General features: G+C 46.7%; 1 protein-coding gene across 1 annotated transcript in view; it reads right to left on the reverse strand.

The window, feature by feature from the left end:
* PAMR1 (peptidase domain containing associated with muscle regeneration 1) overlaps nt 1–20,479 on the reverse strand; it is a 63,212-nt gene that overhangs the window by 12,421 nt on the left and 30,312 nt on the right. The window contains exons 4-6 of the mRNA XM_037128295.2: nt 18,056–18,170; nt 14,121–14,338; nt 10,665–10,772 (exon numbers count right to left, since the gene is read on the reverse strand). Of these exons, the coding sequence (XP_036984190.2) occupies nt 10,665–10,772; nt 14,121–14,338; nt 18,056–18,170 (441 nt within the window). The remainder of the gene's footprint in view (nt 1–10,664; nt 10,773–14,120; nt 14,339–18,055; nt 18,171–20,479) is intronic.

The following is a 20,479-nucleotide window of genomic DNA, read 5'->3' on the forward strand; positions in this document are numbered from 1 at the left end:
GAGCTGTGGCCACAGAGATCACTGTTCAACCAGGGCATGTGTTGAAGTTAATGCAGTGTGACCAGTCCATCAAGGGCACAATTACGAAAGATGAGATGGTTAGCAAAAGCCCAGCGACCCTTCCCAGTAACAGGAGCTGCCACATTCTGACCCATGCCTGAAAAATGCTAGATGGCCGGCAAACTCTGAGTCCTTCAGAAGAGTCCAAGTCCTTTGGGAGGCATTGGAGGCTTGCTCCTCCAACAGCACCACTCACCTCCACGGCCCCACCCTATGAAGAATGGGGCTGCCTCTTATGCACAGAGAAGAGCTTGTATGCTTGTGTATGTGTGTGTGTGTGGTGTGTGTGAGATACCAATTCTTGGATCTGACACTAGGTTTTTCACTGATATACAGAAAATCATATTTTGAGCATTCTTCAGGCAATCCAACCCTGAAATAAATATTACTCAGCAGTGATCAAGGGCTTACGTAATATTTTAGAGAAACAACCCAGTGGTGATCTAGCGAACCTGAGCTCTAGCCCTCCATCAAGTTAGCTCCTCAAAGAAATACCTGCCTGGAGTGGCTGAGGGTTGGGTTCCCCCAGAAGTGGGCTAGAAGGTGAGGTTTGAGTGCAGGTACTTTTTTCAGGTGCATATCCCAGGAAAGACCAAAAGCTGTGTAGGGGAAGTAAGATAGGGAAGTTCACATGAACAAAGAAGTTATCCCCGGAAACACCTGAGGCTCAATGACTTTGGGAAACTCTGGGAGACAGTATAGGACCTGCCGCGGAGTCATCCTACCCAAGGAGCAAGGGCGATACCTCATGGGAGTTATTACCTACCAACAGCCCTCAACCAGTTATTGAAAAATGATGAATAAACAGTAACTCCTCAGGGCCTCCAGCCTGCCCACAGACACGAGCCAGTGGGCTCTGAGAGGTACAAAGAGCCCTTTGGTGGGGTTGCCAGAGCACAGGGCTGAAGCCAGTGGGGCAGTGTGCACAGTGGTGGTGTAAGCACAATAAGGCCTTTTTTTTTTCTTTTCAGGGAAGGTGAAAGAATAGAGTTTTTACAAATATTTGGTATAAAATCAGACTAAATATTTGTTATTTACAAAACTGAAGTGGAAAACATTTTTCCAGCAACCCATTTTTAGACAAAGAGAGAAAAGGAATTATAATAAAATGCACCATTCATTTGCATTTCCAAATGAACTTGTTGTGTTTATGTTTCTTCAACACACAATTAGAACCTAAAGCATCTAAAGCACGTCTCTTTTTGCCTTTGCTGCCAGGAAGCTCAGAATCAGAGTCACTTGAGGCTGAGCACTTCATCTGATGCAAAATTTGAAGCTGAATTTAACTCTTTCGTCCTGTCTAATATTCTTGTTTGCTCATTATTGCCCTGCTCCTAAATTATTTTGTTTTCCTTTAATTACTATTATTTATACCTGCTTGCTTTGAGAAATAGTTTGATGTCATTTGCGAAGTTGCACTAAAAACATACATTTCTTTTCTAAAATTTTATACTAGTGAAATATTTATGGTACCCACAGAGACACCAGAGGGAGAAAAATGAAGCCAGAGTAATATGTCTCTTTAATAGGAGCTGCGTGTCAGAGCTATAAGATTATCTGAGAATGTGAGCAAAGAAAATAGATCCGGAGTCAACAAAATTCATTACCCCGCTATCTCGCTGGTTGGAAGCTGGGAGCTAGAGGCACGTGACCCTCATCTTCACATGCTCTTGGTGTCCCCTCACTCTCACTCATCACCAAAATCAAGGAAACAAATTGTGACAGAACTTCGGGCGTGTTTGGAAAAGGCATTAGCTTTCTCACTGGGGCTTTGTTCATTCCGCAAACCTGATTTATCACAAGAACAACCCCCTAGATGGGCTTTCTCTCTTCCTCATTTTTCCCCCGTTCAGTTTTCATCTGAGTTTGGTGCCTCTGGACCAAATCCAATTATCTTTTACTCCCACAAGGGTCTTCCCCAACCAGGAATAATGACACCAACTGGTGATGTAATCTCCACTGAAAACCCTTTTTATCCCTTTCCAGCTGATGGCATCCTGCCCCCTGCTGTTATCCAGCCCTCAGTGGGCATCAGAGAGACAGTATCCATGTGAAATTATGCCTGGATTGCACACACTGCTAGTTACTCATCCGGCAGCAATTTGGAGGCTGAGGCTCACAGTTAGGGGTTTGATCTTAATCAATATTGTCCTTGCTGCCCCCCCTCCCCCCAGTACACTGTGCCTTTCGGATACTGCTTTTCCAGTGTTTGGATGGCCTAGTTACTTGAACAGCTGAAATTATCTGTGCCTATGAGACAGAAACTCCCTGTCATTTTACTTTGACACAAATCACCCTGACGCATCTTCATTTAGTAGGGATGACACTCTAGGTAACTGCTAGAAATTTCACTATCCTCCACCCAATAGATCTGCTTGGTTCTAGCCTTCCTGGGGCACCCCCAAATCTCAGAAGGTTTCTGAGTGAGCTCTGGGTGTGTGTGATGGGGGTGGGTAATAACACAAAACTACTGGGAAATGTCCCCCATAATATTCATAATCAGCCCTCAAAATACAAGAAATGCTCACCATGAAAATGGCCCACATTGGGGTATTTCTGCTCTCTCTGGCCTTGGGGATAAAGACAATGACCTTTCAGAAGAGCCCTGAGCTGCCAAGCACATTTGAGTCCTAAGAGGTTAGCAATTCTCACCATCACCATTACTGAAGGCCTCACTAGAGGAAGTCGTTGCTGGGAACTATTGGGCATGTGACATTCTCCTCCACACTTGAGGAGCCAAGATTGGATTTTATGGGTCTGCCAAGTAGGAGGAAAAATGTCAATACTGTACAGACCTGCCTTGTTTCATCTGGTACCTAACACTCAGAAGCTTTGACTGGATGAATCTGTAAAGCAGAGAGGATAAGAGCACCTCGCCCATGAAGATGCCGTGATAATTAAACAGGACAACGTCACCTAAGGCACCTAGCCTGACAATAATGAGAACAGAGATAGTAATAACACCAATTGCTATTGTCTTTAATATTTGGACACTAACAGAAATGCTTTAAGTTTTTACAAAGAGGAAGCTTTTATCTTCTGAATCAGGGTGAGGGACAAGGAGCAAATGCCCCACAAGGCAGGAGCCTTTAAGGAAAATGGGGCCTCTCTAGCCTTCACCAAGGAGCCGGAGTCAGACTGAGGGTCCGCGGAGGCAGGGATCTTCATTTCCATCAGAAGTTAATTGTGCTTCGCTCTTCTGTTCTACTCTTTGCACCCTCTTCCCCGGGCGGGCACACAGCCCATGCTGGCAATAATGGATGAGCTCTTAATCCAGAACTTAAATAAAATCTGCCTCCTGCATTAAGCCCACCTACCAAAGAAAAAGGTAAGAGGGACTTGACAAGCAGCAGGCCAGTGGAAGCGCAATGTAAATAGCAGAATGGTGGGCCCGGCCCTTTCCGCAGGGATGGGTGCTCCATCCCTACTGCCTCCTACTGTCTTGGAGACAGTAGGGCGGGAGAGTTGATTGCCTATCCTCTTATTATTTGGCTGGAATGCTGTTATAACGGAAACAGTTTCCGACTAGCAAAATGCACCCCTTATATGCTGACCCCCAAGCATCTTCCCTGAACGAGATGTAGCAATGCTTTGGTTAAGAGGCCACAGGCCCAAGGAGCCCAGCAGAGGTAACGCTAAAATGTTGCTTGGTCTATGTAGACTCAGGTTCACCCAACAAGAAATGATCCAAATGAAAAGGAAAAGTTTCCCATGAATTATAAAAACAAGCAACAAACACCTTGGTAACCACAGCTTCTATTGTGCATAGTGACAAGTTTTGCTGTCCAGATCTAAATTTAAATGGGATGGCATCCCTCTAAATATGCCAAGAAGGATGTCAGAGACTCGTTCCCATGTTAGGAAGGGAGAGGAGATGGGGGGGCTCTGGTGTGCAAGAGACTAGCTGTCCGCCAGCTGATGATCTTCCTGGGCCCCCTCCAGTCCCTGAAGGCTCTGAGTCACCAACTGCTTGTGGGTAACCACCATGGATTGTCCTGGAATTATCCCTATCCCCACCACAACCTCCCAATCCACATTTCTCATCCTCTTTTTGGCCTTGTCCCTCTAATAAAATATGTACATGATGCTCTAAAGTCCCAGTCTCCTCTATGTCCACCAGGGGACTGACATACAGCCCACCATATGTTCAACAAGTGACTGTTAAAAAAATTCTTTTTTTGAGAAAAAATGAAGGCTAACCATACAACATGATGCTTGGGTAACACGTTCTGGAGTTTCTGTTCTTCCCACCATTATTCCATTTATCCTTTCTGACAGTCCCCTTGCTGGGCTGTCCTGGCTACAGAGGTGCCCCATCCATCATGCCCCACGTGGGTGTCCTCTCCCGGGACCCAGGATTCCTTTATGACAATGACATTGGCAGTGCCTACCTCCCCCTTTAAAACCGGATCTTTCCTGCCTGTACACAGGTACAGTGGTAGCAGTGCTAAGTGCATGGCGATGATGTGGGAAGAACAGTTCCCAGAGGAAACTCAGAAAGTGTGGAAGAACCTTTGGAAACTCCCAAAGGAACCCTGAGGAAAGTGTGTCATAATCCTGTAGTTTGTGGAAATTAGTACCACTGCCCTAACCCCTTCCCTGGAGAATCCCCTGCTTTCTGCCAGACTTTTTAAATGGCCATAACGGTAATAAAAATAATGGCTTCTATTACTCGACTCAGGACCTCCTGTGGGTCATGTCCTTCCCCACCAACATCCTAAGGAGTATTTGGCATTATTTTCCTGAACATTATAAATGGGGAAACTGAGCCTCTTGGCAGTTAAATGAGCCTTGGGAATTCAAGGTCACCTGGCTGGTAAACCGCAGGCTCAGAGTCAAACCAAGGGCTTTCTGAACACAGGTCCACACTCTCCCTCCCCTGGAGTTCGCCGTCTCTCTACGAACAAAGGTGTACCTGTCTTCCACATACAAAGGATAAGCTGGGACTCCAGAACAAAAAGCCAGTAATCCATTCTATCTTTACAATATCTCAGCCGAGAGATTCTAGAACAACGTGTATGAAACCCACCGAGACTCCCAGCATATTATTTATTTGCGACTCATTGCGGGGGAGGGGTGGGTCTCCGCTGCACATTCTCACTGCACCAGTGTTAACGTTTCCATGAAAACCCCAGAGTTCCTAACTGCTTATTTTGGAACTTCACGGGGCGCCCCTTTGAAGCTGAAGTATATAAAGTGCGCCTCTCATCCTGGGCTCCTTTCTTCCCAGCTCCTGGGACAGGCGAGTGGGAAACCTTCCGATGCTCCAAAACCCGAATGAACCCAGCGTCACCATTTCTCTGTAATTGCTGGAGGCCGATTTGTTGTGTTCAAAGAAGCGTCAGAGCCCGCAGTGTGAGCATTGTGCCCGGATGTGGCCGTTTCATCGGGCTTCATTAGGATGCAGGGGGGGACCCCGGCATCTTCAACTGGGCCGGGGGAACAAAGACAACGTGGAAACTGGAGCAGGGCAATGAATCCCTCACTCTCCACTTTTTCAAAACAAGATTCTGACCATTTACTCAAGAACTTATTTTTGTCCTTGTGTCCTACACAAAGAAACAGGAAACTTCAGAGGGAAAGGGGGGCCCCAGTTTCTTACATAGTGGCCCAAGGAGGCTGGGGTCACTGAGGGTGCTGGCAGGAGGCCGGCTTGACCCCAAAGCTGAAGGGAGAGCCACTCCTCCCCCCCTTTTTTTTTCTCTCAGAGAAGGTCACCTGGGAGCAGAGGAAAGTTGTTCTTTCTTGGGAAACAAGGGGGAGTCCGGACATAGCAGCACTTAAATATTGTGTTTGGGGCTCTCACACCCTCTCACCAAGCGAACGCTGATTGTTTCTTATCTTTCATTTATCACCCAGGGGGTCCCAATGAGAAATCTCCCCTCGGACCCACGGGATTCCTTTGAAAACCAATCCATGTCCACCGTGAGCCCAGTTTCTGAAATGCAAGTCCTAATTCTTATTTTGAGGACTGGAGTTAATAACAGCTCATTCTAAAAACTGGTCAAACTTTTCAGTGATCCTTTTGGAGACAGCCCTCAAAGGTCTGAATATCCACATCCTTTGAACTAACAATTCAGCATCCACAAATTCACCTTACCAAATAACCTCCATATGTGAACCAAGAAGTATGTTAAGACAGTCACCCTTTGCAGCCCTCTTCACAATGGTGAAAAAACTAAACAGGATAACAACTTTATCTTAAGGAGCTGGATGGATATACGACTGTACCTACATCCATCCAATGGAATATGCAGCTATTATTTTTTCAAGTGAGCTGGACCAGCATGGACTGACCTGGAGAAAATACCCATGACATAGGCACCTGAAAACAAGTCAAAAAATTGTGTTGGTGCTTTAACCCACTTTTGTTTCTAACAGGGGGTTCTCAGCCATGGCACAACTGATGTTTGGACTAGATTAATTCTTGGTGGTGGGGGCTGCCCTGTGCATTGTGGGAAGCTCTGCTGCAACCCTGACCTCTGCACACGAAATGTCAGTAGCACTCTCGTCTGCAACCAAGACCACTAACAATGCTTCTGGACATTGCCAAAGGTCCCCTAGAAGTGGGAGTAGGGGACAAAATTTCCTCCAGTTGAGACCCAATGGTTTAAAAGAATGATTTATAGACACCTTACGTTTGTACACCATAGAAAAAAGTCTGGAAGGATGCCCACTAAGTTGTTCACTGCTGGGAACCAGGATTGGTCCGGAAAAGCAATGTTCTCTTTTTATCTTGCATCTCTCTCCTGCTCAGCGAGCTGTAAGATGCTACAAATATATATACTGCTTCTATAATTAAGTAGAATATCTATTTCTATTCCACTCCGACTCACAGGCACACACATGTAATTAGGATTTTCTTTGGAAAGGAGTGATGAGTCCCAGAGAGGACTCGACAATGAGACACAATGGTACAACCAGACACAACAGGTTATCACACTGAGTCTCACCGAGCCCTGTGGTGAGAGTCACATCTGAGAGATTGTGAACAACTCGGGGAATGGGAGAGGCTAGCCTCCAGCTTTGAACTGGATGTGGACCGGTGGCTGGAACCCTCTGCTTCCAGTCCTCCGTCTGACCGAAGCCGCATCCGTCTCTCCACAAGAACTTTAGGAGGACAGAGCGTTACAACAGTGGCTGAGAAGTGAATTCCCCCTTACCAGATTTGGTACCTCATGAATAAAAGATGGAATTCTCATTAATATTTGCTTTGGTTCTTTTAAAGCTATTTTTTAAAAAATATTTCAGAGTTTGGAGAATCCCAGCATGCTTGGGCTTCTTATTCATCTTGAAAATGTTACCTCCAGGGAGATATTTTCAGTTCATCGGTAAACTCATGAGGAAAGCAATAAAACTTTTTTTTTATTTTTTGTTTTTCTAGATGATCGATTGCTCTGGGGAAAAATGGTAAAAATGGTTAAGGTTTGTTCAGAAATGACAAAGTACCACAGCCAAGGTTTCTGCTGTCTCCTTCATTGATTTAGTTGGAACTCATGCTGAATTTCCTAGAAGAAAAAAATCTAAATCGTAGAGAAAATAATCAAGCACTTGGTGCCCACATTGGTGGCAGCAAATGACATAACGATTCACCACCCATATCTTTGCCCAGTTACAACTACAGGGGACCAAGGGAATCATGGGTTTTGAACAGTGCTTTGAAAAGTGGCAGGAAGAATTGTCTTTCCAGGTACACTGCTGTTTTGAGTTGACAGCTTGTGAATCAAGGTATGGGTCAGTTCATTATGACATTTTATATTCTTTTTCATCGTGTTCGGTTTGTTTTGTTTTTCTAAAAAGAATAACAAGGCTGAAAAGTGCCTTTTTGGTTCGTAAATTATTCATACACATTTTACTGAAAACTTTGGGACCAATTTCTGTTTCGTCCCTGATCAGAGACCCAGGTCTTAAAGACACATCGGCTTATTTGGCAACGTTTCACTTTTTATCCAAGTTTACCTTTTGTTTGTCAATGTTGTGCAGTTACTGAATCAAGAAATTGAGCCTTCTTCTTTGTGCCCACATCCCACCCCCAAACTTGAGGATTTGCCACTGTCAAGACTCCGAAATCACTCCATAGACAAATTCTCAAAACAAAGATGAAACAGCCCTTCTCTTCTCTGCCTTGCACACAACACAGTGGGCCCAGCGAGGCAGGAACCATGAAGGCGAGCCCCATTCTCTAAGCATCTGGCACAATCGCACTCAGGTCTGCTGTGCCAAACCCAAGCAAGGGCTGCTTTGAGTAGAAGAGCATGGCACATGCAAGGACACATTAGTTGCAAGCATGGCTTCCGTCTGCATTTGTTTGCAAGGAAATTTTGTGAATTCAGTTGAAAGATGTATGAACTTGATGGAATGCTGTCAGACCAGGCCACTTATAGGTGACTGCAAAGTACCTGTGCGTGCCAGGTAGAAGTAATTGTAGCAGACATTCTTGGTGCTCTGCCCCCAGATGCCTTTTCACTCTCTCTGTGGGCCTCTTTCCACACGCCCCCACCAAGGCCGTATTGTTTGCCTCCCACAGCCTGCACCTACCATCTCTTTGGCTGCTCAAAGGCTACTGCAACCACTTGGTCCACAGGCATAGAAAGTGAGGCATGTTCTCCTGCTTCCCCGGGCCAGGCCTTAGTCAATCACTGATTGCAGTGAGGGTATGAAGGCACAGCTCTCTTGCTTTAAAGCCAGGACATACTCTGAGATGGAACTAACATTCCGCTTCTCACTTCCAGTTAACAGGGAGGCTGCAATTTTGCCTGAATTCAAGCCTTTCCTAGGCTTCTTTCTCTTTGGAAAGAACTAGCTTCCTCATTCCGTTACCAGTCTCTCCTGGGCGCATGCGTTTAATACATCACCTGTACACACATTTGCACCTCAGGATCTGCTTCAGGGAGCCCTGCCTAGGCCACCCTCCGTCTTCCTTTGCTTTCCCCCAAATTTCGATTCTTCTTCTGCATACCTCATTCCACGTTGATAGTTGCAGTCCACGACACCTGTTTGAGGCCTTACACTTCTGTTAGGACACATGTCATACACAGGAACTGGGTTACCAGACTTGGCTCAGGCTTGATAAGTCATTTCTGGCCACAGTGTTCGAACTCCCGTCTGCCAGTGGCACAGGGCTGGGTACCGCACCTCCCGATGCACAGTCCTGGTGCCGCCACAGGCAGTGGTCAGCAGGGACTCCCTCCACAGGCAGAGCCCCTGGCAGATACGAGTTTAGACTCAGCAGATACATACTGTCTCTCCTATGGCAAAAGTCTGAGTCTAATATCAGAGAAGAATCACGTCCTGCCTTTCAAGAACACAAATTAGAAACTCCCATTGCTTTGGAGTGAGTCACTCCCTTGAGTTAGTTTCCTGTTACTCCTGCTGTTTGGTTGACCTCGGGTGAATAAGGGCTACTAGCCCATTCTGTTTTTTGCTTCTGTCTGCAGAAACCGGAGAACTTGGGTGATTCAATGGAATAGCCAGAGATGGCCAGGCAGGAAGCGATGGGGGACTTGCTTGCTGAGATTCTTATACTGGTAAAGTTTCATAGTTGGAAGATTTCTTTCCTCGCTGACCCCTCTAATTTGCACCACTTCCTCCAACCCCATCTCATTCCAGAGAAGCATGGAGCTTATCTCACTAATTCAGGATAAACTCCTTCACAGAAAAACATGGAATGCTTTCTCTGCATATTCATAGGACACATAGTAGTCCCTCAATAAATGTTGGTTGGTTTATCTATGACTCACTTCACTTTCATTCCATAATTATAGGATAACTATGTAATTTGGCATCCAATTCAGGACACTTTTTAATCCTTACTTAAAGATATTTTTTCATTGCTTTTAGAGAAAGGGGGAGGGAGGGAAGGAGGGAGAAAAAGTGGGAGAGGGGAGAGAGAGAGAGAGATCACCTGGTTGTCTTCTCGTACACACCCAAGTGGGGATTGAACCCACAACCTCGGTGTGTGCCTTGATAGGGAATCAAACCCACCACCTTTCAGTGCACAGGATGACACTTCAGCCAACTGAACCACACTGGCCAGGGCGGGGACACTATTGATTACTAAAGACCATGCTATTAATAATTATGCCCAGACAAGATGCATGAACCGGGACCCTCCCTGGGAACTGGGGCTCATTATCACCCCACATAATTACCGTCTTCAGTGCAGGGCTTCAGACGGCACGAGCCACACTGGAGTCTGGGGATAGTGTCCCGGGGCACAGCTGCAAATCAGATCTTGGGACGGACAGGGAGTTCAGACTCTGAGCTACAGGAGAGCTGATGACCTTTGCTTCGACTCTTGACCCTTGCACTTTGGTTTTGAGCTCTGAATTATTCGGTTCAATGAAGGCATATGTTTTTCAGAGATACTTGCAGCAGATGAGGGCTGGAAATGTCAATGGGCAGGCAACCTGGGTGGTTCCAGACACCCTGATTTGGAGGCAGCCCAGCCTTGCTGAGATCCAGTGAATGGGAGTGTCCACATTACGTGCCACCCTGAGGAGACCAGCCCAGACACCAAGAAACAACATACCCAGAAAGCGCCCAAAGCCGTCTTCAAGCCAGCCCCATGCGACACTTTAACTCCCCTACCCGGGCATACTCACGATTTTCACAGCGCTGCCCTGTGAAACCTGCCAGGCAGGCGCACTTGTAAGACCCTGTTTGATCAAGGGCGCAAGTCCCGTCATGGAAACAAGGGGATGAGGAACATGCTGTAAGAGAAAAAGCAATTTCTCTCAGTGCCACGGTGTGGTGTGTCCATTTCTTCAAGTTTGGGGTCCTGACCAGAGGCCTTCACTGGTCCACTGAAGTCTTCTTGCTATGTTTTCACTCCTTTTATTGAATGCATGCTACCATTGTTTGAGAACGACAAAAACAGGGACTCGTGAACTGTCAAATGATGCTGATGTTATCTGATGTTCTCAAAGGCCCCAGAAGGATGTTCAAGACACCGGCAGTCAGAACAGCCCAAGCCCAACACAAACAGGCACATACCCTCGACCAAAGCAGAAGCACCTTTCACCCTCACACAGGGACTCCGGGGGACAGAATAAGCCTTGGGTAGCTTTAGATCATCATTTTCAAGGAATCCCAGCATCCTGGGCACTGGAGGAAAGGAAGTGGGAGATGATCCCAGGACCTTGTTGAAAGCATACTCAAGAGTTCCCCAAGACACGCTCTGTAAACAGGAGTCTCCTGAGATGGTCAGAGTTCTGGGCTCAAATATGTTGGGGAAACACAGCTGGTGTTAAATGATATTAACCAGAGTTCTCTTCGGCAGAACTTCTCAGGACATTCCATGCCCTCAAATACAAATATCTAAGAATGCATATAACGTTCCACCTTTCATGAACTTATCTGACCCGAGAACCTGCATTTTACAGTGTCTTGGGGAACATTTCTCTATAAAGAACACTTAGGGAGCACTTGTCTGCTCGGTATCCCCCAACCCTATGTTCTGTTCATTTCCTTGATTGTAGAAATATATTGCCTAACCCAGTTTAACAAGCCCGTGTTAGGTGTCTGCTCTGTTTAAGGCACCAGAGAGATGCAAAGGTGGACCAGGAGCCTACAAACCAGATCAAGCTTTTTGAAAAAAATTATACAATGACTATAACCTGAAACGTAATTCAGTTAGGGTCAGAAAAGAAAATAAAGAATTATGAAATGTATTAAAAAAAAGCAAAGCCACAGCCCACTGGGACAAAACAAAAAGTTTAGCAGAAGAGGAAACTCTGATATGACTCTGAAAGTCAGAATTTGACATGCAGAGGTGGGGACATGAATTCATTCTTATTTTTTTTGGTTTTATTTTAGAATTTTTAATTTTTTTCAAGTTTAGTATTTTATTCTTTATGCTATTGAAGTTGTCCCAATTTTCCCCCTTTGTCCCCTCCACCCAGGCCCCACTCCCTCAGGCAATCCCCCGACCATTGTCCAAGGGCCATGCATATGTTCTTTGGCTAATCCCTTCACCTTCTTTCAACCAGTCCCCGCCTTCTCCCTTCCCTCTTACAGCTGTCAGTCTGTTCCATTTTCTATGCCTCTGATTCTATTTTGCTTATTAGCTTGTTTTGTTCTTTAGATTCCACACATAAGTTAGATCATGTGGTATCAGTCTTTCACTGACTGGCTTATTGCACTTAGCATAACAATCTCCAGATACATCCATGCTGTTGCAAAAGGTAAGAGTTCCTTCCTTTTTACTGCTGTATAGTATTCCATTGTGTAAATGAAGCACAGCTTTTTTATCCACTCATCTACTGATGGGCACTTAGGCTGCTTCTAAATCTATAAATAATGCTGCTATCAATATAAAGGTATATGTATTCTATTGAATTGGTGTTTCAGGATTCTTAGGATCAAAAGGCAGTTCCAGTTTTAATTTTTTGAGGAAACTTGGAGAGGTGACTTTAGTCAGAGAGAATAACTTGAGTATCACAAACAGACAGGGTGTTTGAGGAACAAAGTGTTACCGTGTATCTGACAAAGCAGACCAGTGCTTCCCAATGTTCTCCAACAGGGGGCGAGGTGACCACTATAGAGGACCAGGAAGAGGCCCTCCTGACCCTCCCTTCAGTCACAGGTCACAGGCTGGGGAGCTGCCTCTGCTCCAAACTGGCTTCCCTGAAGGCCAGCTCTTGCTGACTGACATAAATACCCGCTGATGTATCTTAAGTGTGACCTGCTCAGCCTCAGCCCACAGGGCACCATCACCCACGGGCAAGGATTCAGCCTCAGGCCGACTGCCCACAGCAGCAAAGCCCCTAGAACTGGCAGCCATGCCCAGGTCCTGCACAGAGCCCCGGGGATGTCCTCGGAAGGAGACAGACATACAGGTGATAAGGAGCAACTGCTGGGTGCTCACAGCTCCTGCAGGAACATTCTAAAGGAGAGGTGGGGGCTGGGCATGTGCTGGTCTCACAGAAAGAACAGGGTGGAAGACAGACTGACACCTCCTTTCCTGAGACGTCTGTATCACACGTTCCGTGAGGAAGCTTTAATGATCAAAGCGCCATTTCCATTTTCTAACATCCAGTATCTTAAAACATAGAACTTTAAGCCTGAGCTTATTTTGCAAAACCCAGTGCCATCCAACCCCAGAACAAGGAGAGCTGGGATGATTCTGTGGGACGGAGCACTCTGTTCACTTGGGCCAAATCCTACCTTCCCAACATGAACAGGGCAGGAGGCCAAGTCAGTAACTTTATGAGTTACTCATAAAGTTAGTGGCATTTACCATGGTGGTTTGAAACACCGAACGCCTATTTTACAGATGACAAAGGGGGCTCGGAGCACGCCTGGAGCACAGCCGCTGTTGAATGCTTCCTATGCACCAGACACCAGACACCTCGCACCATGCTCAGCCCTTCATCTTTCTGTCTCCCAGAGCCTACACGGAGTGGGATCTGTGGTTATTCCCTTAGTCACTGGTTAGGAAACTGAGGCCCAGAGAAGTAACAGAACTTGCCCAAGGTCACCGGGCTTAATCTGCTAGAGATCCAAAGCTAATGCTCTTAACCATGACAGGCTCCATAGTGTGAGCTCTGGAGCCAAACTGCAGGTGTACAGATCTCTGGTTCCACCCCCATAGCTGTGCTACCCTGGGCAAATTCCCCTGCCTCTCTGTGTTCCACCATCTGTACAAGGGAGATAATAATTCCTAATTCTAGGTTTCATGAACATTTCTGAAATATACCTGACGCTTCTTAGATTTTTCAGATTTCTTTCATCCTCACCTGAGAATATATCCACTGAATTTTAGAGAGAGAGAAACATCTGTGGGAGAGAGAAACATCAATCAGTTCTCTCTAGTACCTGACCTAACTGGGAATTGAACCTGCAACCTTTTGGTGTGTGGGACAATGCTCCAACCAACGGAGCCACACCAGCCAGGGCACTTTGCCACTTCTCTCCTCCTTCTCCATGTTCAGGTTCTTCTGGGAACCCAGCACGCTAGGTTTTAACGAGGCTGAGCAGGGAGGGGAGTGGTACACAGGAAAGAAATGTTTGCATGGAGCACAGTCACCAAACACTGCATTTGCCCCCGTGGCCTTTACCTGTGATCTCCTCAAAAGTGGCATGGAAGCCATCAAAATTCTTGGAGCCATCTGAGTGGAAGAGGATGTGCAGTGAGGAGCCCATGCTTCTGATGGGAGCTGGCCGCTCGTTGCCACAGAAACGCTTGATGATCTGGCCATCGCTGTTGTCCCCGTCACGGACCTCAACATAGTCATACTGGCACATGTAGTCAAACTCCAGGCTCAACATGACAAACCTGTGGGCAGAGAAGGTGACAGAAGGACACAAGTGGGCCCCAGATAGTCCTGAGACCCCTGGGCAAGTTCAAGGCCAAATGATGAACAGGCCTCTGGAAGCTGGGTGCCACTGGCCTGATCTGATAGGAATCGGGCCCCGGAGGGCTTGAGGTCAGATGAAATTTTTTGGAGTCAGGGGTGGGTGTGCTGTACACGGTGTGCATATGTGTGCACACACAGAGCATGCCCAGTGAAGGGCTGCCCTGTTCCACTCGGGGAACCTTTGCACACGAGGCTCCCCCTCCAGGGGTATTTTCCTTCCCAGTCAGCAAGGCTGGCCCTTCCTATCCCTGGGCCTCGGCTTAAACAGCCTCTCCCCAAACAGGCCTCCCTGACAACTCTTTCCAAAGGAGATCTTGTTTTCTTCATAACGTGTCCACAAACCTTCATTCTCATTTTTATCTTCCTGATGGTGTGAGTGTACACGTGTGCACATGCCCATCTCTTCCACTAGACTGCAAGTGCCTGAGGGTAGAGTGCAACCTCTGTCTCACTCCACTGTGCCTAACTGTGCCTGGCACACAGAGATGCAAAGCAGATACTGTTCAGCAGACAGCTGAGTAGATACTACACTGTAATTTTACAATTAGAGAATGAAAAAAGTATATACGCTGTTTTGTAGGATTAAGTAAAGGAAAAAGCTCCCTGCACACTCTTCTGTCAGAGAGAAAGATCAGAAGGTAACTATACTCTTGGTAACAACAATTCTGGCCCCAAAGAATAGAGACTATCAGAACTTCAGATCTGATCAATCTGTGGCTACCTAAAAGGGGTTGTGCATTTGGAAATACCAGGATGGGTCAGATCAAAATAGTAGAGACGAGCCTAAGCTCCCACTTCTAAGAAACATGTGGGGACAAGAGAGGAAAAGATATTTTTCAAAAGATTCCCCAGAGAATGCCTGCAACTCAGGTTCCCAAAATGTGCATCTGTGTCTTCTTCCTCCCGATCTGGAGAAAGAAGAATAGACAAGCCCAGAGCTGGGGCCCGAAGAGTTGGGCTGTTCCTACCACCTTGGGTAGAGCCCCAAGTGCCAGAAAATTAGAGAGCACTGGCAGAGAGAGGCAATCAGTACCCCAAATGCTCTTAAAGGTCTTACTAAACAGAAACCAAACAACTAAGTGTTGTCACTGCTTATTTTACAATTTTTTAATCACAGACTATTTGTAAGGAGGGTCATTCCTATCAATTATACTTTGAGAGACATCTAAGGACCTGGCCGCTCATCCGGATGCCTCCGCTAATTCACTGTGGGCCTTGAGCCCCCAGTCCCTTCTCTGGGCTTTGGTATCTTTGTCTGCAAAGGGGAGGAGTGGGGACAAGGCCACCACCCCACAGAGATCCAAGCTTTTCCTGCAACTAAACTATGAGACGTTACAACTTGTATTGGACAGTCACACATTCATTCATTTGTTCACTCTTTCAACTCATGTGTGACAGGTCTGCTCCATGTCAGACGCTGTTCCAGGTGCTGAAAGAGACCCAACCAGACACGGTGCCTACCTTCCTGGAGCTGAGTTCTGCTTTGGGGGACAGACAATAAGCAAGGAAACCAGAAAACACAGTGACTGCAGAGAATGCTAAGTGCCGTTAAGATGATAAACCTGGTTAGTGCCGAACAGGTGACTGGGGAAGGCAAGTTTTTTACCCAGCGTGGTCAAGGAAGACGTCTCGGAAGACACTTAGATGATGGAACAGCCAGTCAAGTGAAGGTCACAGGGAGACTGTGAGTGCAAAGGCCCTGAGGCAGCAATGAGCTTGGCATGTTTGAGGAACTGAAAGAAGGTCAGGGAGGCTGCAGGACGGTGAGCAAAGGAGAGAGTGGTATGACCTGAGGTCAGCGCGGAGGATAGGAGCCAGATCCTGCATGGGTAGGCACTCAGACTTTACTCCAAGCTGGACAGGAAGGCACTGGAAAGTTTCACAACAGACTAGTGACTGGATATAGGATTTTAAAGGATCATTGTAGTCACTCTGAGCTGGCAAGAGCGGAAGTGGGAAAGTCAAATAGGAGGCCATGGGAAAATCCTGGTGAGAGTGGTAGAAGTGTGAAGTAATCAGTAGCAGTAGAAGCAGGTGGAAATGGACTTGAGATCCTTTTATAGCTGAGAAAACTGCCTGGGGGGAGCCTGGCCGTGGTAGGTGATAGAAAGGGGGCAGCAGGGCTGACTGCTCGGCATTTGGGCTGATTGTTGTACACACACTTCAGAGAATTTCCATCATTACTAGTGTCCGCGGCCAGCAGGTCCAGGTTTGACTAGAGGGAGGGAGTCTCTTAACCCCAAGACTCCCTAGGACCTTCCCCACGCAGGTGACGTGCTTCTCAAGCCCTCCACTATTTTGGTCTTTGTTTACAGGAGGATTTTATTTTGCATCCTGGATCCTGAAGCAGTTCCTCAGCACCCCCAAGGGTACCAGTCAGCCTGGTCCCTCAACTGCTGAAATACTAACATGTGACATTTAAGTCCTGCCCTTGTCACTCCTGGCTGACCCACCTGGACCCTATTAAGCAGAACAGTGTGGTCCCCCACTTGCACCTTTAGCTGACTCTCCTTCAGAAAGGTCCAATTAATGAGCCCTACTCCTAACCCCAGGTCTTCAGGGAGTAGAGATGCCAGCTACCAAGGGTCAGTTTTGATGAGGACAATTAAGAAGGGGAAGTGTTTTGCTGGAGCCTTCCAATGTGGAGTGGATTGTCGCCCCCTCTGGGGGATGGAGAGCTGTTTGAGGACACAGCTGGCAAGGGGCAACCTCTGGGTACATTGATCCATCTAGAAAATACTTCTTAGAAGTCTGTGCCCTAGACAATTAGAGATTTCCATCACCACCAACCTCCTTGCTGGCTAAAAAAGCTGAGTGGACAATGTCCCTAGAAATCCCTGGGGTCAGTGGGCCACTCGCTTGCCTAGCGAGGATTAGGAGAGGTGTTTGCCAGGAAAGAGGAGATACACAGCAGACAGAGAGCAGCTCCTTCAACATTTATTCACACAGCAACTATCTATCAAGGGCCCACAGTGTGCACCATGTACTGTCCAGGCACTAAGATGCAGCAGTGAACAGTTCACACCAAACAAGACTCTCCTGTCCACTCACCTGTAGTTACAATGGAGCCAGGGCTACACTTTGGAGTAGGGCATAAACTGAACATTGATGTGGACCTCAAAGCTCCAGCGAAGAAAAATCCTGTCTTCCACTCATGTGAGAGAATTGGCTAATTGGTTGCAGGGGTGGTTATTGCTTTTTGAGAACATCCGTGAAAGGATCTATGAGAAGCATGCACGCCAGTCCAGAGTATAAATTCCCCAAAGGTCAGACCTGTGCCTTTTAGTTTCTCACTACCCTCCCATGGAACCCAGCCCAGTGCTGGGTGAACAGGAAGACTAGGTAAAGATTTGTGCAGGAGTAGGCTGCTCTGTGTCCTGCTTTGTTGTGTTATCCTTGGGTCAACTGTCACAGTGGGGTGAATGACAAGCATTTGATTGGCCATAGTTTTGACCAGGCCTTGTCCAACTGAGTCCATGAGAGGTAAAGGAGAAGGCTCTGCTATACATTGTCTGCTTTTTAAGAATAAAGTGCTGATGGTTAGCACCCTGGGTCACTAGGATCTAGAGCCCTTGGTCCTGTTACTCTGTTTTCATATAACCTCAGACTCCCTGATTGTGAGCCCAGCCCCTTACCTTAGCTGGATGTTATACCCAGGTTTGGCATGAATGGTCCATTCGCAGTGAGCATTTAGAGGGTAGCTCTCCAAAAAAATCTGACCCTTCGAGGCTCTCAGGACCTGGCCACATCCTGAGAAGAGAAGATTGGAGCATGCAGATTTGAGTCAATAGGAGAGAGAGGGAAGGAGGTCTCCAAGAGTGTTTGAGCGCATCCCACACCTTGAGAACAGAATGGAGAAGGAAATTACCCTTTCTGAAGTGTCTAGCAATGTGCTAGTCAAGTGCATAGGTTAATTTAATCTACCCAATGGCTTGAGAAAGGAAGTGGTGTTGTTCCAGTTTCCCAGCTGGGAAAATGGATAATCATCGGAGTTCAAGAAATAACTAGCCTAGCTACTGAATCACAGAGTAGAGATTCAAACCTAACTGTGTCAGACTATAAAGAAGCCACTCTGTCACCCTCCTTCTCCAGGCTGCCATATGCCAGCCTGCTGTCTCTACCTTAAAAATCTCGGAAAGCAGACCTTCCCCACATCAATGTATAGGACCTCATGGCTGTTGTCCAGAGTCTATACCTACATAAGGCCCTCTGGGCTGTGTGCCCTGCACATTCTCTGCCCCACACATGTAACCCCAGTGCCACTCTCTGCTGACTGCCCTGCATTCGGTAAAAAATCTGTCTGTTCTATGAGCGATAATGCAACAAGGGCCTCTCTGATGCATGATCCTAGAGGGTGGACATGAGCTCCAGCCAGTCGGACTGGATTAGGGGGTTTTAATTTTTCTTCAAGCTTTCAACCTCTTTTTCTCAAACTCCTATGAAGACCACCCATTAAAACATGGCCCCAAGAGGGGCTCTTGGTTAAAGCAGAAGCAGAGACTCAGCTCCCAGCTCTCACTATCACCCCCCTCTCAAGTTGCCTACAAGGAATCCCCAAGATTTGAAAACCACTAGACTGAGTTGTCATTAAATTATATCATATTAAATTTGACAATTTATGCCAAAGCGCAGGTATGTAAGATGCACCCTAGTTCTACAGAGGAGTTTGGGGGAAATGTCTAAAATTGGTTTTATTTTTAAAAAATGTATCCGGGTCATGTAAATCAATGATATCTTCTACAACAGTTGGCAATCTATGATCTGTGGGCCCAAACGCACCTACTGACTGTTTCTGCAAATAAAGTTTTATTGGAACAGAGCCATGCTCATTTTTTATGCATTGTCTATGGGTGCTTTTAAGCTCATAACGGCAGAGTTGAGCAGTTGTAACAAGAGACAATATGGCCCACAAAAATGAAAATATTATCTGCCTCTTTACAGAAAAAGTTTATCTCACACTGTTCCATACAGAAATCCAGTATGACAACATAAACTGTGGATATGCAATTATACTTAATAAGCCAACCAAAGTATAAATTCCCATTGCTAAAAAAAATTAATACCAGCGGACACTGCTCTGTGGCAGGACGAGGGCAGTAATATTCCTATAGTGTCAGGAAAAGAGCCCAAACTCCACTTTGACAAGCTGTGAGGTCTGAGGCTCGTTACCTTTGTGAAAACTACTTCCGGGTTGCGCACATCATTTCTTTATAGGATTGTTATTACTGCTGCTGCCCTGCTCCACCAACGCACCAGTGGGAAGCATCTCCCACCACTCTCCATTCGGGGCTCATGTCTAGGCCTAGCCTCCATCCTGTCTGCAGTCTCAGCCTCCCCCCTGGTTTCCTTGCACCCGTCCTTGTCCCCCAACATCTGATCCTGCCAGGCAAACACCTCCCTACAACGTTCACAGCCTTGCCTCGCTGACTGCCCAGACCACCCTCTGACCGGTCCCCACTGCCCCTCACCTCCCTGCTCAGGCCGCTCCGGCTGCACGGGCCTCCTCTCTGTTCCCGGCTCTCGGCCTTCACCTCAGAAGTGCGGTTCCTTCCACGTCCCCTGCCTTTGGGAATGAACCCCAACTACCACTTCTTCAAAGACACCTTCCTGACCACCCAGATAAAATGGCCCTGCGCATGGCTATGGTCTCTGTCATGACTATATTTTATTTTCTCCATGATACGTATCACTGTTTGAAATTATTTAGTTTATTTGTTTACTCCATTTGGTTGAGCTGGGTCTTTTTCTAGCTTGTACTCCTAGATGGTACCTGGCATATCACAGGTGCTCCATAAATAGGCATTAATTGAATAAATGATGATATCATGAGAGGCCAGGAACCAGCTGGAAGAGTAATGAACATTTTCTTATTTAATCCCCAAGAGAAACCGGGGAGAACAACTTTCATCTCCCCATTTCCCAGATGTGGAACACTAAGGACGGAAGAAATTACCTGACTTCCCCAAGGCCAGAAGGCCAGGAAGTCAGAAGACTGTGAATTGCTCTTTCAGCTATGAAGCCTTGGTTAAAAACAGGGACTTCAGCATCCTACTGCCCTT

Source organism: Artibeus jamaicensis, unplaced genomic scaffold (genome assembly GCF_021234435.1).
Source record: "Artibeus jamaicensis isolate MK-2021 breed Jamaican fruit bat unplaced genomic scaffold, CSHL_Jam_final contig_797, whole genome shotgun sequence".
NCBI lineage: Eukaryota > Metazoa > Chordata > Mammalia > Chiroptera > Phyllostomidae > Artibeus > Artibeus jamaicensis.